General features: G+C 38.9%; 1 protein-coding gene across 8 annotated transcripts in view; it reads right to left on the bottom strand.

The window, feature by feature from the left end:
• Positions 1-1,710: 1,710 nt before the first annotated feature.
• NNT (nicotinamide nucleotide transhydrogenase) overlaps positions 1,711-15,896 on the bottom strand; it is a 107,447-nt gene continuing 93,261 nt past the window's right edge. For all 8 annotated transcript variants that reach the window (XM_008262180.5, XM_008262181.5, XM_008262179.5 and 5 more), the window contains exons 20-22: positions 6,310-6,428; positions 4,966-5,081; positions 1,711-2,669 (exon numbers count right to left, since the gene is read on the bottom strand). In XM_008262180.5, the coding sequence (XP_008260402.1) occupies positions 2,520-2,669; positions 4,966-5,081; positions 6,310-6,428 (385 nt within the window). In that variant the 3' untranslated portion in view covers positions 1,711-2,519. The remainder of the gene's footprint in view (positions 2,670-4,965; positions 5,082-6,309; positions 6,429-15,896) is intronic.

Genomic DNA, 15,896 nt, shown 5'->3' with positions numbered 1-15,896 from the left:
TTTGGAGTGCTAATTTAGAAAATTATATATCTGGTGCCAGAGATGTGGAACAGTGAGTTAAGCCGCTGCCTGCTACGTCGGCATCCCATATGGGCACTAATTCAAGTCCTGGTTGCTCCACTTCTGATCTAGCTCCCTGCTAATGCACCTAGGAAAGCAGCAGAAGATGGCCCAAGTACTTGGACCCCTGCATCCATGTGGGGGACCTGGATGACGCTCCTGACCCCTGGCTTTGGCCTGGCCAGGCCCCAGCCATTGCAGCCATTTGGGAAGTAAACCAGCAGATGGAAGATCTCTCTTTATCTCTGTCTCTTCCTCTATCTCTCTGTAACTCTATCTTTCACATAAATAAATATACCTTTTCTTCTAAAACAAGAAATCACATATCAAAAAAATTTTTAAGTATCCTAGCCAATAAACAAAACTAAACCCAACTAGAGCATGAATTTCAAGGTAGTTAACATAATTAATTGGTAGATATCAAAGAATAAAATTATACTAAAAATTTAAAAAGAAAAGTTTTCTATTAATGATAAAAATAAATTCAAAAATTTCAAGCATGATCATTTGTAGCTTAAATTGAATGTGGGGACTATCTTTTAAAAAAAATCTATGGGGCTAGTGCTGTGGCACAGTAAGTGAAGCTGTCGCCTGCAGTGCCGGCATCCCATTTGGGTACCAGTTCAAGTCCCAGCTGCTCCACTGCCTGTCCAGTTCGGGGCTATTGCCTGGGAAAGCAGCAGAAGATGGCCCATGTTCTAAGATCCCTGCACCCACATGGGAGACCCGGAAAGCTCCAGGCTCCTGGCTTCAGATTGGCACAGCTCCAGCTGTTGCGGCTATCTGGGGAGTGAACAACAGATGGAAGACACCTCTCCCTCTCTCTGTCTCTCTCTGCCTCTGCCTCTCCTTCTCTCTGTGTGTAACTCTGACTTTCAAATAAACCTTTAAAAATTAAATCTAAGTTACTACTTTCCAGATGCACTCACAACTACTTTAAGGAAAGGGTAAGAATATTAATAAAGACACTGTTACTTTAATAGAATTTTCATGATAAGATTCAGTCCTAAGACCTATGAACAAGCTGAATTTATCAGTTAAAAATTAAAAAGGAGTCTCTCTTGCTTTAAAACACACACACACACAAGCGCACACACACACACACACACACAATCTTAATCCCAATCACAATAAAATGGAAATTGAACAGCAAACGAACAGGGATTGTGCATTGTAAACTCAGAAGATGAGAACATTACAATAAAAAATTTAGTGCTGGGTATTTCGTTTTCTAGTATATAGGTTTTTTATGAGTTAATAACTGTTTTTGAGAAGCTTAGTACCAAATTGATCAAGCAGAAATGGAGATATTCTGTGTCTTCATTACACATTCACCTATATTTAGAGCTTTTGGCACAACAGCAGTCACAAGGAAAATCTAGATCTGTACTACAAAAAAAATGATCTTTTGTAGTGCTTGGATAAATAAAGAGGTGGCTAAAAAAAAGTACCACTATTTCTTTCAAATGTCATAAATTACATAAGACCTCAAAACACAGTTTTATTTTTTTAAAATCCTTTCTAAAAGCAGTTAAAATGAATTAACTTCACTTGTTTCATAATAGAGAGTCTTCCCCTGATGTTAATAACAGGCATAACTGTGTGAGGTTAGCCTTTTTCACCAGAGACAATTGCTATATCACTTGAAAATATGATGAATTCATTTTATTTGTCAAATAGTTGAATTCCACTCAAGTGCACTTAATACATTACTACATATTATAAATTGATTGACATAAAAAGATCTCCAATTGGAAATGGGGCTTTCAAAAATACAACTAGTATTAATTTCAAGTTATAAGTTTCATTCGTGTTCTAATGAAACACAGCGCAAATGGTTTTTCCAGCATCTCTGAAAGATGATCTAGTCTTTTAATGTACTAAAATCCAAGTGAGAAAATATATCGTTGAATCTAGAATCTGAAGTACAGTTTGAAAAAATTGAAACTGATTTGATATAGTCAGTTCAAACTATAATTAAATTACAAGTGGACAGCTCAGGAGTTGATAAAAGTTTTGAATTAGTCACATTTGTCAAAAAACATAAATGGAGGTGCCTGCAATATTTACATTGTGTCAGATTTTTCAGACCCAAGTGTAATACAATTCTGAAATCTTAAACCTTCAATTTCTTAAAACATTTCTGATTACTGAATAGGAATTTAAAAATCCAATGGGATTACATCTAAAATGAAGCCGTTCTTTCCACTGTTATAAAACACTTTTGATTCACAACACAAAATCTATGCACAGATAGACCTTTGGGATTTTTAATCTTTTTTTTAATAAGGGATCCCTGCTCTTGAGAAATCTCTCTACTGGCTTTGTTTTCTTCAGTATTCCCCTTCTTGAAGAGCTTTGCTATAGATGTATCTCAGCCATGTATGCTGATTCTTTATTTTCATGTTCCCACAACTCAAGAGGCGGCTTTTTCCGATGATTACTTAATCTTTAAACATTTACTTCTGATAGGATTCTCTAACTTTTGCCTGCAATGCATCACATGTCTTCTTGGCATCTCCTAGAAGCATGGCCGTGTTGGGTTTGTAGAAGATTGGATTGTCCACTGCAGCATAGCCAACTCCCAAAGACCTCTTCATAACAATGACCTAGAATGAAGCAGAGATTAAACACAAGGGTGTGTTTAACAGATCTTGTTAGGACCTCTCAGGCACAGGAACATTGCCCTGCCTAACTCTGTCTTGTTTCTAACTGACCCTGCTTTTGTAGCTGATACATACATATTTATGGGGTATCTTATGATGCTTCTGTACATGTATACACTGTGTAATGTCCAATCAGGGTAAACATATCCATCTCCTCACTTAACATTTATTTTGATGAAACATTCCAAATCCTTTCTTATAGGTTTTTTGGGGTTTGTTTAGTGAAATATATAGTATATTATCATTATCCATAGTCTCCCTACTATGCAATAAAACCCCAAAACTTCTTATTCCTATCTTACTCTAAGTTTATATCTCCAACTTTGAACACAGTAAGCACCACTTCTTAGCACAGAGACTTCTGAAAGACAGGAGTACTTTTAAATGTATTTTTTACCTTTATTAATTTTAATTTTTAATTTGTGCCCAGAATCCTATATCCATTAGAGAAAAGGTCAGGTTAATGATGAGATTATAGTTAGATTAGATTCTATTATTTCTCCCTAATGTTTTTCTCTTTAAAGATTACACATATTTTCTTTTTTTTATTTTGGTATAAAAACTTTTTTTTACAATTCTTTTAACTTTTATTAAATGAATATAAATTTCCAAAGTACAGCTTATGGATTACAATGGCTTCCCCCCCCCCATAACTTCCCTCCCACCTGCAACCCTCCCCTTTCCCGCTCCCTCTCCCCTTCCATTCACCTCAAGATTCATTTTCAATTCTCTTTATATACAGATCAGTTTAGCATAACATATAGTATTTTCTAGTAAGAAAAACAAGTATCTTTCTATGAATATGCTGAAGATAACAAATAGTACAAAGGTTCCCCTTACAAATTCGAAAATATATGTGGTTGAGTGGGGATATAGTATCATTATTTTTTTTAGCCATTTTAAAATAAACTAGGCCGGCGCCATGGCTCACTAGGCTAATCTTGTGCCTGCGGCGCCGGTACCCTGGGTTCTAGTCCTGGTTGGGGCACCAGGTACTAGTCCTGGTTGCTCCTCTTCCAGTCCAGCTCTCTGCTGTGGCCCAGGAGGGCAGCAGAGGATGGCCTAAGTGCTTGGGTCCCTGTACCCACATGGGAGACTGGGAGGAAGTACCCAGCTCCTGGCTTCAGATTGGCACAGCGCCAGCTGTAGCGGCCATTAGGGGAGTGAACCAAAGGAAGAAGAGCTTTCTCTCTGTCTCTCTCTCACTGTCTATAACTCTCTCTCTCTCACTGTCTAACTCTGCCTGGCAAAAAATAAAAATAAAAAAAAATAAACTATACTAGAAACATATAGAAAGCCCAAAGACTAATCCAGTTTCTCATAAGGATGAAGCTAATAACTAACAGAGTGCTCCAGCAAAGCAAAATGGAATAAGCCCATCTATATAATACTGGTGTGTTTTAGACATTTATAACATATATTATGCCATTTCTGTCCTGCTGAAGGCCAAGTCAGTCCAGGCTTCATATAGCGTCAGTACTGTAATGCCCTCTGCAAACTCTCAAACATCGACTACTGATGGAGGGATATTTTAGCTACACATGAACAAACAGTAGGATATAAAGTCACATATGTACAAAACTGCAGGGACAGTGTACATTTTGTTATTCTGAACCCTAAAATTCAGACATGATACTGGAATGGTAAACAGACATGCCTGCTGTTGGGGCAGAGGAAAATTTACCAGTCCCCAGGTTCTCCAAAATGCAACAATTTGCTTTTTCAGAAGTAATGAGCAAGAGCACAGCTTGCTTCCTCAGCCATGTTACTGTTTGGATTTCTAAATCACCTTTCTTCTAGACACTCCATAATAACACACAAATTCCTTTTCAAAAAAATTAAATGAAAAAATGTGCTCATCTTGGTATATGAAGGCGATGATACTGACTCACTGTCCCAGAGGGAAGCCATCTGCTTCACTAGACTCCATCTGGAATTCAGCCAGACTCATTCTAAAAGCTAACAGCTCCTTTTTCAGCTGTGGTTACAGATTTCGTTAATCCATCCACAAAATCTCATCTGGCTCTGCTCAGGAAGAGGGCATTCCCTCAGGTTCTCTGGTGGCCAAAGAACAGACAGAAGCTGAATACAGAGAACTGGGACCTAAACATGCTCTTACTCCTGGGCCTCTTATAGAAGATCATCCATTGTTTCTCATCAAATGACCAAGAGCATCCTGTGTGCATGTATTTGAAGTGACCTCTGGTCATCAGCAGGAAATGCAAGTCTAAACCTTTACCTGCTTGGATTTCCAGACCTCAAGGACCGGCATGCCTGCAATAATAGAGTTGGGATCTTCTTGCGCTGCTGAATTCACAGTGTCATTAGCTCCAATTACAAGAACCAAATCAGTGTCTGCATAAAAGAATGAAGAGAAAATATAAAACTCACAGTTGTCGTTTTCACTTCCTTTCAGGCAAATTATTGTGATCTGACTTCATAATAATAACAATAACAAAAGCACTTGTAAAGGCATTGTCAAAGAACTCTATTATAGAGGTTGGGCAATCTAGTCAATGTCACACAGCTAAAAAGCTTCACTGAACGTGAGCCTTTGGACTAGAGTCTGCATTAGTTTACTTCCCTTCACCCAAAGGATCTACCTAACTAACCTGACTTTATAATTCCCTTATTATCCCAAAATGATCCTGTTGGTCACATGATTTTAGATTTGCATCCCATTTTGAACTTTGAAATGCTCAATTTAGATGCAATCTGATGCCTAAAAGACAATGATCTAAAAGTCTGTACTGTATTAAAGTTGCGTCCATAATTCCTGGAACTGGCTGGTTTTCCACATAATTTAGCAACAGTGAGATTTGAAAAGGGGCATAAAATTAAAATGCCTAAATTCTCTCTGTGAGGACTATAAAATAAAGTACCTTAGGATGTTGCCAAAAATGCCATGTGCATCTAGACATACACACGATTTCTTTTTTTTCCCTAATAAACAATTTTTTTTAAGTTTACAATGGATACTTGCCAGAGGGAACTGGTTTAATTTTAACAAACATGATCTTGGTCCAAATGTCATTACCATCCAGCATTTACCCAATGACAGTTATAAAATATAGCACCTTATCTAATAAAGTCCTAGTACTTAAGAAAGAAATAACAGAAGAAAGGAAAACTAGCTCACTGATCACGAACTGATACAATGGGAAACTAGTAAGTGTCAGAAACTGACAAGAATCACATTAAATTATCAACAGAGGCATTTTTGTGAATGAAGAGTTCAAGGTTGAGTACCTACATCAAAGCCACAAGCGACTGAGCATTAGGACCTGGATTCAAACGCCCGATCTGCCCTGTTCCTCACTTGGCACCCCTGTACCATGCTCCAGAATGTTCCTTATCCTTCAGCTCCTCACAGGAGAACATCTACCCAGGCTGCTTACAAATCTTTTGCACTTTATTCAAGATTGCTTTTCACATATTTAAATTTACTGCACATCTACAATGTACAGATTGCTCTTTATCTGAACAGTAAGCCTGCACTGATTCCACGATTTATATCCTTAGTCTGGAGTTGCTTTGTTCACACTAAGAATATTTAAACTTCACCACCATCCCCATCACTTACCTGGGAAATCATGGTTGATCTCATCCATTTCCAACACAATATCATATGGCACCCCAGCCTCAGCCAGCAGCACATTAAGCTGGCCAGGCATTCGGCCTGCAACTGGGTGAATTCCAAACCTAGACATGAAATAAATGAACAGCTGGATTTACTAATAAGCCAAAATGTACAGAGACCCCACTATCACCCCCAAATCTGCACACTTTGTCCTTGGCACCTCTGCTCTCTCCTGGTACTATCTAATCTCTATAAGAAGAAATAGAATTAGTTCAGATATGTGGTCAGTCTCCAAATAGTTGGAGATTTAACATCTTAGCATATACAAACTAAAACTTCCCTCAGAAAAAAATAAAAGTGTAACTTTGGAACCTGATTCTTCCATAAATATTTTAATCAAAATGAACTTCCAACAATATTAATAAATAATATCACCTTAAATTTAAAAACATTGTGTTTTCTCATGGTGCTTTCCCATAAATCTTGACTCTTTGAACAGAAATTAAGTCAATCTCAAATTAAATGTTTGCCATGAAAACAATCAGCATTATCCCATCAAAAGCTGATTCTACATTCAACTTAAACCTCTAGTTCAAAGGCAAGAAAACAAAATATCATAATATACGTCATGTTAAAGGTCTACAATGTGGAGTGGGCCTTGGGTATGGCAGTTAGATTCCACTTGGTATGCCCACATGGCCACATCCAATATCCAAGTGCCTGGGTTTGAACCCCAGCTCCACTCCTAATGCTAGCTACCTGCTAACACATACCCTGGGAGACAGCATGTTATGGCTCAACTAGTTGAGTTCCTACCATGCACATGGGAGACCTGGATTGAGTTCCTGGCTCCTGACTTCAACATGGCCCAGCCCTGGCTGTTGTGGGCATTTGAGAAATGAAAAATCTCTCTCTCTCTCCCTCCCCCCTCTCCCTCGCCTCTGTCTTTCAAATAAAAAATCTTTTCAAAAGGTCTACAATGTTTCAGAAATAATATGAAGTGTTACTGTACTTCAGAGAAAAAATACGGTAACTCAGTCCCCAAAGTATTTTAAGGAAACCACGGGTAAAACATAATCAGAGCTCCATAGTAAGGCAAAGGAAACTGAAGCATCAGAAATTTCGTTCAACCAACAGATATGCAAGTACTTCAAAACTTCCTAGAAAAATAGAATTATTAATTAAATTTATTTTAATGCAAAAATAATTTGAAATCCATATAGGTTTTCCATAATATGCATTTTCCGCAAACTTTTTGAAGATTCTCATACAAAGGAATCTTTATATAGCTTTTTCATCCAGCCTCTTGCCCACTGTATTCATCTGTCTCCTCCACACCAGATACAGTGCCTGACACACAGAAAGGATTCCACAAAAACTGATTTCCCTGATGCAGGGTAACTAATAGAGTACCTAAAATGTAACGTTTTGGAGTGAAATGGACATTTTGAGATTCAATGATTGTTTACAGCTCGTCTCTTCTGTTAAGGAACAGTGTTTTTTTTTTCATAACATTTGTTGAACTCTCTTACTTAATGTAGGGTTAACCTTAAGAGTATAAAGTAAACCGAAAACAGATCTTTGTAAAAATTCAGAGTTGGAATAGGAGAAGGAAGAGGAAGAAGGGTTGAAGCGGGGGTGGGAGGGAGGATGGAGTGGGAAACAGGACTATATACCTGAATCTGTGGATATGAAATGCATGAAACTTGTATACCTTAAATAAAATTTTAAAAAACACTGAATGAGTGAATAAATTCAATGAAGAAATGCACTTTACAACATTTCTTGGCAGGAAGCCATCCAACCTCCGCTTAAATACAGTGGCCAAAAACACTCCCTTCAGTAACCACAACCTTACTCCCTCCTTTGCTACCTAAATGTCTAAGACCTTCTTTTGAAGAATACCCCCACCTCATTAGCTAGTCAAGATGCTGTGATTAGCAACCTATTCTACACACTGTGGTTAGAAACAAAGACTTGGGGATGGAAGAAGGATGAAAGGAAATACATTCTGGCTTGGCTATCGAGAGGAAAAGAGAAAAAAAAAATGAGTTTAAATTTTAAAAGTCAAAAATTGTTAAGAAAAAAGTACTGGCATATTTAAGTATCTCTCCTGAAATTATCTGCAATTCACTTTTTATGGAGATGAATGCAGTATAACACTCAAAGAGTTTTTTTTTTTTTAAGTGTTTTTCAAGATAAATTCCAGGGTAAACACATACAATCACAAATAGGTTACTCTATAATTGTGGAATGCTTTGTTTGGTACATTTTCTGTGGAGATGTCAATGGATATAGTACTCAACCTGTGAATATTCTGAAGGTTGAAATAAAAATAATATATGTGAAAGAAATTTATTCCATTCTAGGTCTATTCCATAATTAGACTATAGAGACATGCATGTGTGTGTATACATTCACATATATCTTCATTTATGTGACTATAAATTCATATCAATCCAAAGAGAAATAAATTGTATGTGGGTGTGCACGTATAGATAAACATATATAGAATATTATGCCAAAGCGAAACCTCATCTCATTGTTTGCCAAGGTCTGTAGTTTTCTCATCTAGAAGCATCATAAATCTATTCTCTCTTTTTATGTGGATTCCTTCCAGCTATCCTAGCATGCTTACCAAGCAAAAAAGTCTTAAGTCTGTTCTACTGTTTAGTGAATAGCGGGACTTCCTGACTCACTGCTTGTCCTAGTTGCCTGTTCCTATTTTGTCAACATCCAATTTAAACCTCAGTCCCCCAAAATGAAGGCAATGTGCTGAATGTGATCTACATGCGTACAGCACAGCAGCAGGAAAATCATGTCCTCAAAGCCTTCACTGATAAAGCCAAAGTCTGCCTGAGCATTTATGGCCGCCACAACACTGCTGGCTCATATAAAACGTGTAAGATGCCCTCTTACTTTCCACAGGGACTGCTGCCAAGCCAGGCCTTTTTTTAAAAAAATTTATTTATTTATATGAAAGGCAGAATTACACAGAGAGAGAAGGAGAGGCAGAGAGAGAAAGAGGTCTTCCATCCACTGGTTCACTCCCCAGTTGGTTGCAACAGCCAGAGCTGCGCCAATCCAAAGCCAAGAGCTTCCTCCAGGTCTTCCCATACAGTTGCAGGGGCCTAAGGACTTGGGCCATCTTCCACTGCTTCCCCAGGCCATAGCAGAGAGCTACATCGAAAATGGAGCAGCTGGGACTCGAACTGGCACCCATATGGGATGCCGGCACTGCAGGCAGCAGCTTTACCCGCTACCCATGAGGCCTTCTGACTCTTAACACACAGGCCCTTCTAAGAAGAGATTAAAGGCATGGGAATTAAACCCCTAATTCATTTCTGACACTAACTACCCAGGTTGAATGTTACACTCCACAAGTTTGGGGATTTAGCCTCACAAGACTGTCCCCACTGCAGATGCCAGTCATAAGGCCCAGATTGACGCCTTTCCTTTGGACCAGTCAGATCCTCCTCTGCTTTGATAATCTGCTAGAGGGGGCCAGGACTGTGGTGTAATGGTTTAAGCTGCCATCAGCAGTGCCAGCATCCCATATGGGCACCGGTCTGAGTCCCAGCTGCTCCACTTCCTACCCAGCTCCCTGCTAATGTGCCTGAGGAAGCAGTGGAAAACGGACAAAGTCTTTGAGCCCCTGCCACCCACGTGAGAGACCCAGATGAAGCTCCTGGCTCCTGACTTCTGCCCCGGACCCAGCCGTAGCAGCCATTTGGGGAATCAAGATGGAAGATCTCTCTCCTTTCTCTCTCTCTCTCTCTCTGCCTCTCCCTGTCTTGCTGTAACTCTTTCAAATAAATAAATAAATCTTTAAAAAAATTATAAAGATAATTTCCTAGGATAGCCCACAAAACTCAGAGAAACATTTTATTCACATTTAATGACTTAGTGAAAAGGGTGCAAGTCAGGAACAGCCAAATAAGGAACTTGCATGAGGTCAGATCTGGGGAACAGTATTATGAGCAGATTTTGTGAGCCAGACTCCAAGCCCTCAACATTTCCACCAACCCAGAAGCTCTCTGAACTTTGTCATTTAGGGGGTTTTATGGAGACTTCATTACATAGGAATAACTGATTAAATCATTTGGTCACTAACTGGACTCCATCACCAACCCCTCTCCCTTCCTTGGAGACTCCAAGGCGAGGCTGAAAGTCCCAACCTTCTCATTACATGGTTGCTGCCTCTTGCAAAAATCCCACCCTGGAGTTATCTAGGGGCCCACCAAGACTCACTTTTATTATTTATTTATTCAGCATAAATTCACATGTTATCCTAATTGGGAAATTCAGAAAGTTTTAGAAGCTCTATGTCATGAATGGGAAACAAACATCAAATATACATTTCATATGATCTCAGACAGCAAATGGAAATGAACAATACAGAATGTACTATCAATAATCTAAGTCCCTTAAAAGGAATCTATCTGCTCTTCCCTCAGTGGGTTACCTGCAGAATAATATTAAGGACATTTATTATTTTACTCCACAATGTGGTCAGCCAGTCTTGCCATCTTCATGCAGTTTGTAAAGTCCTTTAACAACAAATTCTTCTATTATTTTTGAGAATTTAACAGGTAGTTCAACACTTAAGTAAAAGTTAAAAACAAAAAATTCCAGAGGGTGGCCATTTGGTGCAGCAGTTAAGCACTGCTTGGGAGTGCCATGTTGGAGTGCCTGTGACAGAGTCCTGCTCTGTTCGCAGTGCCAGCTACCTGCTAATACACATTCTAGGAGGCACCAAACGATGGCTAAGTAGCTGGGTCCCCCTCACCATCATGGCAGATCTAGATTGAGTTCCTGGCCCAGCCCTAGCTGTTGAAGACATCTGCAGAGTGAAACAGTAGATAGAAGATATTCTTCCTCCTTTCTCTCTCCCACTTCCTTTCACCCTCTCTCCCTCTCCTTCTCTCTTCCTCCCTCCCTCCATAGCTCTTTCCTTTTCTGCTTCTCAAATAAATAAAAAATAAATACAAAATTTATTTATATTAAAAAATTTTTTTAAATTCCCTGGAAATAAGATTGCTTTTTTCTTCACTAGGCATTACTATTCTAATGTCATCATATACACCAATCCAGAATTTGAATCACTCCTGACAACAATGAAGTATGGCAAAGTAGGGGCCAGCACTGTGGCATGGCAGGTAAAGCAACCTCTTGTAGCACAAGCATCCCGATTCGATTCCCAGTTGCTCCACTTCTTTAATTTTATTTATTTACCTGAGAGGTATAGTTACAGACAGAGAGAGGGAGAGACACAGAGAAAGGTCTTCCATCTGCTGGTTCACTCCCCAAATGGCTTCAATGGCCGGAACTGAGTCAATCTGGAGCCAGGAGCCAGGAACTTCTTTCCGGTCTCCTATGCAGATACTGGAGCCGAAGCACGTGGGCCATCTTCCAATGCTTTCCCAGGCCATAACAGAGAGCTAGATCAGAAGACAACCACATGGGCTAGAACCAGTGCCCAATGGGATGCTGGCACTGCAGGCAAAGGACTAACCTACAGTGCTGGCCCCTGTTCCACTACTGATCCAACTCCCTGCTAATGTGCCTGGGAAACCAGTGGCACAGACAGTCCCTGCACCCATGTGGGATACCCGCATAAAGCTCCTGGCTCCTGGCTTCACAGCAGCCCAGCTCTAGCCATTGGGTCCATTTGGGAAGTGAACCATGGATGGAAGACCTCTGTCTCTATGTCTCTTTCTCTGTCTCTCTCTCTAACTTTGTCTTTCAAATAAATGAATAAATTTTAAAAAAAAGAAAGAAAGAAGGCAAAACACCAAAAACTTATGTTCACACTCTTTGTGTAATAACATTGAGCACTATTACAGCTGTTTTCAAACTACTCCTGAGAAAACATTTCCAAAACATTACATGGACTCTTGACTTGAGATAGCTACTTGGAAAATGTAATATTTTTACAGTGACAATAAGAGAAAACATTTGAAAAAAATGTCTCCAGATATCAAGGTGCATGCTCATTAAATGGGAAGTATTGGATATTTTGCTAAATATCCTCTTCAATATGCATTTCACATAAAGATATAAAAAACAGGCTTAGAAAGAAAATACATGATCAATCAACAAACAAAATATATTCCTAAACCTACTGATCATCATGAACATAGGAAAAGATAGATGAATGTAACATTTTACATAGAAGTCAGGATTTCCAGAACAACCACGTGACATTGCCCTCCCTCAATCCTATAGGAAAAATTTCTCTCAAATTACTCACCTGTGCTCTTGGAAATGTTAACAGTAATCTTGGACACTAACAATTTTTCCTAAATTGATGTAAACTACTAAACTCACAATCCCTATGTTCACCATTAACATAGGTTTCCAGTCTCTATCATGCTCTTTCCTCTTCCCAAAATCTAATTTGTGGAATTTAAGAAATTCCAAGAACATGCACCAGATGACATCTAAGGTCTGTATTAATTTCATACTGCACTGTTTAGTACCTTAAAACAACACAGAAGCATTACTTTGTAGTTTTCATGATCAGATGTTTAAAATCAATTTCCCTAAGATAAAAAATCAAAATGTTGGCTGGGTTGCATTCCTCTGGAAGCTCTAGGGGAAAATTCATCTCTTTATTTTTCTGACTTCTGAAGTCTGCCCCCATTACTTGTGTCTTAAAGCTACATCACTGCAAACTCTGCTTTTACTGCCACATTTCCTTCTCTGACTCTAACCCTCTAGCCTCCCACTTTATAAGGACTCTAGTAATTACACTGGGATCACCCAAATAACCCAGACTAAACTCCCCTTCTCAAAATCTTCACTTTGATTAACTCTATAAAGGGCCTTTTGCCACAGGTTTTGGGATCAGGATTTAGACACCTTTGGGTGGGCCATTATTCAGTTTACAACAAAGTTCCTTCTCCAGTCCTAAAATTCCGTGGACTAGGGCTTCCATCTAAACTGAATAACATAATATACACTTTGTGATTTACTTTTGGATTTTGATTTTTGTATCCACCCTTGATTCCAGTTTGTTTTTGTTGTTGTTGCTTACTTTTAAATTGTTTTCAATACTGCCTTTGTCATCCTTAACTACCTACCATCTTGTTGCTTTAAGTGTTTTGTACCAAATGAGAAATCAAAAACCTCTAAATGTATTAGTTCTGTTATAACATCTTGATTAGCTGCAGACTGTATAAAGACAGTATTTCTATTTGACTAGTTGTGAAGGGTAAATAATCACCAAGCTAACCATCATGTTATGCTGGATATCCCAAAGGACAGATCATTTTATATCTGTTCGCATAATAATTTATTACAATATACTTTAAGACTCTGAGGTCAAAGAAAAATATATGCAAGATTATTAACAGAGAATGCCAATGTTCTGAGAGAAACAGCAGAACACGCTCAACATTGTAGAAATATATGAGCATGCTGATGAATTAATGTAAGTTTATAACAATTCTGGCCCATGTAATTGGCTAATCTCCAAAGCATGTATTAAATTAATTATTTCAGACACTGGTTGGCCATGACCAGCAATTTCCAGGAACTAATGGCCAAAGCTCATCAATTTTCCATCATCACATGAAGAATATTCAGAATTCCAATGTGCAATGCCTACCAGCCTTTCGGCTCTTTCCTTTGGACCATGAAAATTATCTTTTATTATGCAAATGCTTAGAAAAGAGAGTTGGCTGTCCCTGACTATGACAAGATTCTACAGAAGGAAAACAACTACTAAAATCAGATCATAGAAAGGTCTTCCACACTCCTAAAACTTTTTTATGCAACTTCTCCTTTCCATATTGCAGTGTAAAATCTGTATCGACATAATGTGCTCTCCCAGCTAGGAGCTTCTTAAGTACAGAAAACATGTCTTACTTATCCCACCATACCTAGTACTCTACTGTAAGAACTCAATTAGGGGCTGGCGCTGTGGTGCAGCAGGTTAACGCCCTGGTCTGAAGTACTGGCATCCCATATGGTTACCAGTCCAAGACCCGGCTGCTTCACTTTCGATCCAGCTCTCTGCTATGGCCTCGGAAAGCACTGGAAGATGGCCCAAGTTTTTGGGCCCCTGCATCCACATGGCCATTGTGGCCAATTGGGGAGTGAACCAGCAGATGGAAGACCTCTTTCTCTCTCTCTCTCTCTCTCTCTCTCTCTGCCTCTCCTCTCTCTGTGTAACTCTGACTTTCAAATAAATAAATAAATCTTTTTTAAAAAAAGAACTCAATTAAAGGTAGGGTGAAGGAAGGGATTTTGAACAATATATTGTGCCCAACAAGGTATGCTGACGCATAAACTTTATATCTCTATTTGGAGGAAGAATTTAGGACAGTGGTTAAGAGTTCTAGATTGCTACTGCCAGGGTTCAAAGCATCTGGACCATTTACTTCTGGGTGTCTCAGTTTCCTCATGGTTACAGTGGAATAGACGACAAAACTTCTTCAGAGGATTGTTGTGAGGTTTAAATGAGATGGTTCATGCAAAAACCTTTTCGAACAAAGGGCTATATTTAGCCTAGTACCTGGCAGACATAAGCCTTTAACAAATCTTTATTACAATTATTATATTCTTTTTTTAAAAAAAGATCTATTTATTTTTTACTTTAGAGTCAGAGTTACACAGAGAGAGGAGAGGCAGAGAGAGAGAGATAGAGAGGTCTTCCATCTGATGGTTCATTCCCCAACTGGCTGCAATGGCCAGAACTGCACTGATCCGAAGCCAGGAGCCAGGAGCTTCTTCCAGGTCTCCCAGGTGGGTGCAGGGGCCTGAGGACTTGGGCCATCTTCTACTGCTATCCCAGGCCATAGCAGACAGCTGGATCGGAAGTGGAGCAGCTGGGACTAGAAGAACCAGTGCCCAAATGGGATGCTGGCGCTTCAGGCCAGGATGTTAATTTGCTGTGCCACAGTGCCGACCCCACAATTATGACATTCTATCAAATGCATTTTGTAATACAAATGTTCATCTGTGTTGTTTTTCAAACGCACATCTTTAAATGACCACTTAAAACAGACACACATTTTCACTTCAAAACAAATGTCAGTTTAACATAAACACTTTCTGGATGGCTTTTCTAATTTCTATCTTGAAATCTCAGTGACTATCAATTTAGTCCAACAGAAGGCAGTTCTTTGTACTTGCAACTGTTTCAAAAGACCTGAGAAATGAGTCAATATGCACACATTCCCACTAAGATCTGAAACCAGACAAGGATGCTCACTCTCACCACTGCTATTCAATATACTCCTGGAAGTTTTAGCCAGAGCCATTAAGCAAGAAAAAGAAATCAAAGGGATACAAATTGGAAAGGAGGAAGCCAAACTACCCTGTTTGCAGATGACATGTTTCTATATATAGGGAATCCAAAAGACTCCACTAACAGACTACTGGAACTCATAAAAACATTTGGTAAAGTAGCAGGATATAAACTCAACACACAAAAATCAATAGCATTTGTATATACAGACAATGCCATGACTGAGAAAGAACTAACATCAATCCCATTCACAATAGCTACAAAAAAAATTAAATGCCTTGGTAAAAATTTAACCAAGGATGTCAAAGATTTCTACAATGAAAATTACAAAACA

This window comes from Oryctolagus cuniculus, chromosome 14 (genome assembly GCF_051225735.1).
Source record: "Oryctolagus cuniculus isolate XC-2025 breed Fujian yellow rabbit chromosome 14, ASM5122573v1, whole genome shotgun sequence".
Classification (NCBI taxonomy): Eukaryota; Metazoa; Chordata; class Mammalia; order Lagomorpha; family Leporidae; genus Oryctolagus; species Oryctolagus cuniculus.
Note: the sequence above shows the minus strand (reverse complement) of the source record. Positions and strands in the feature narration are given on the sequence as shown.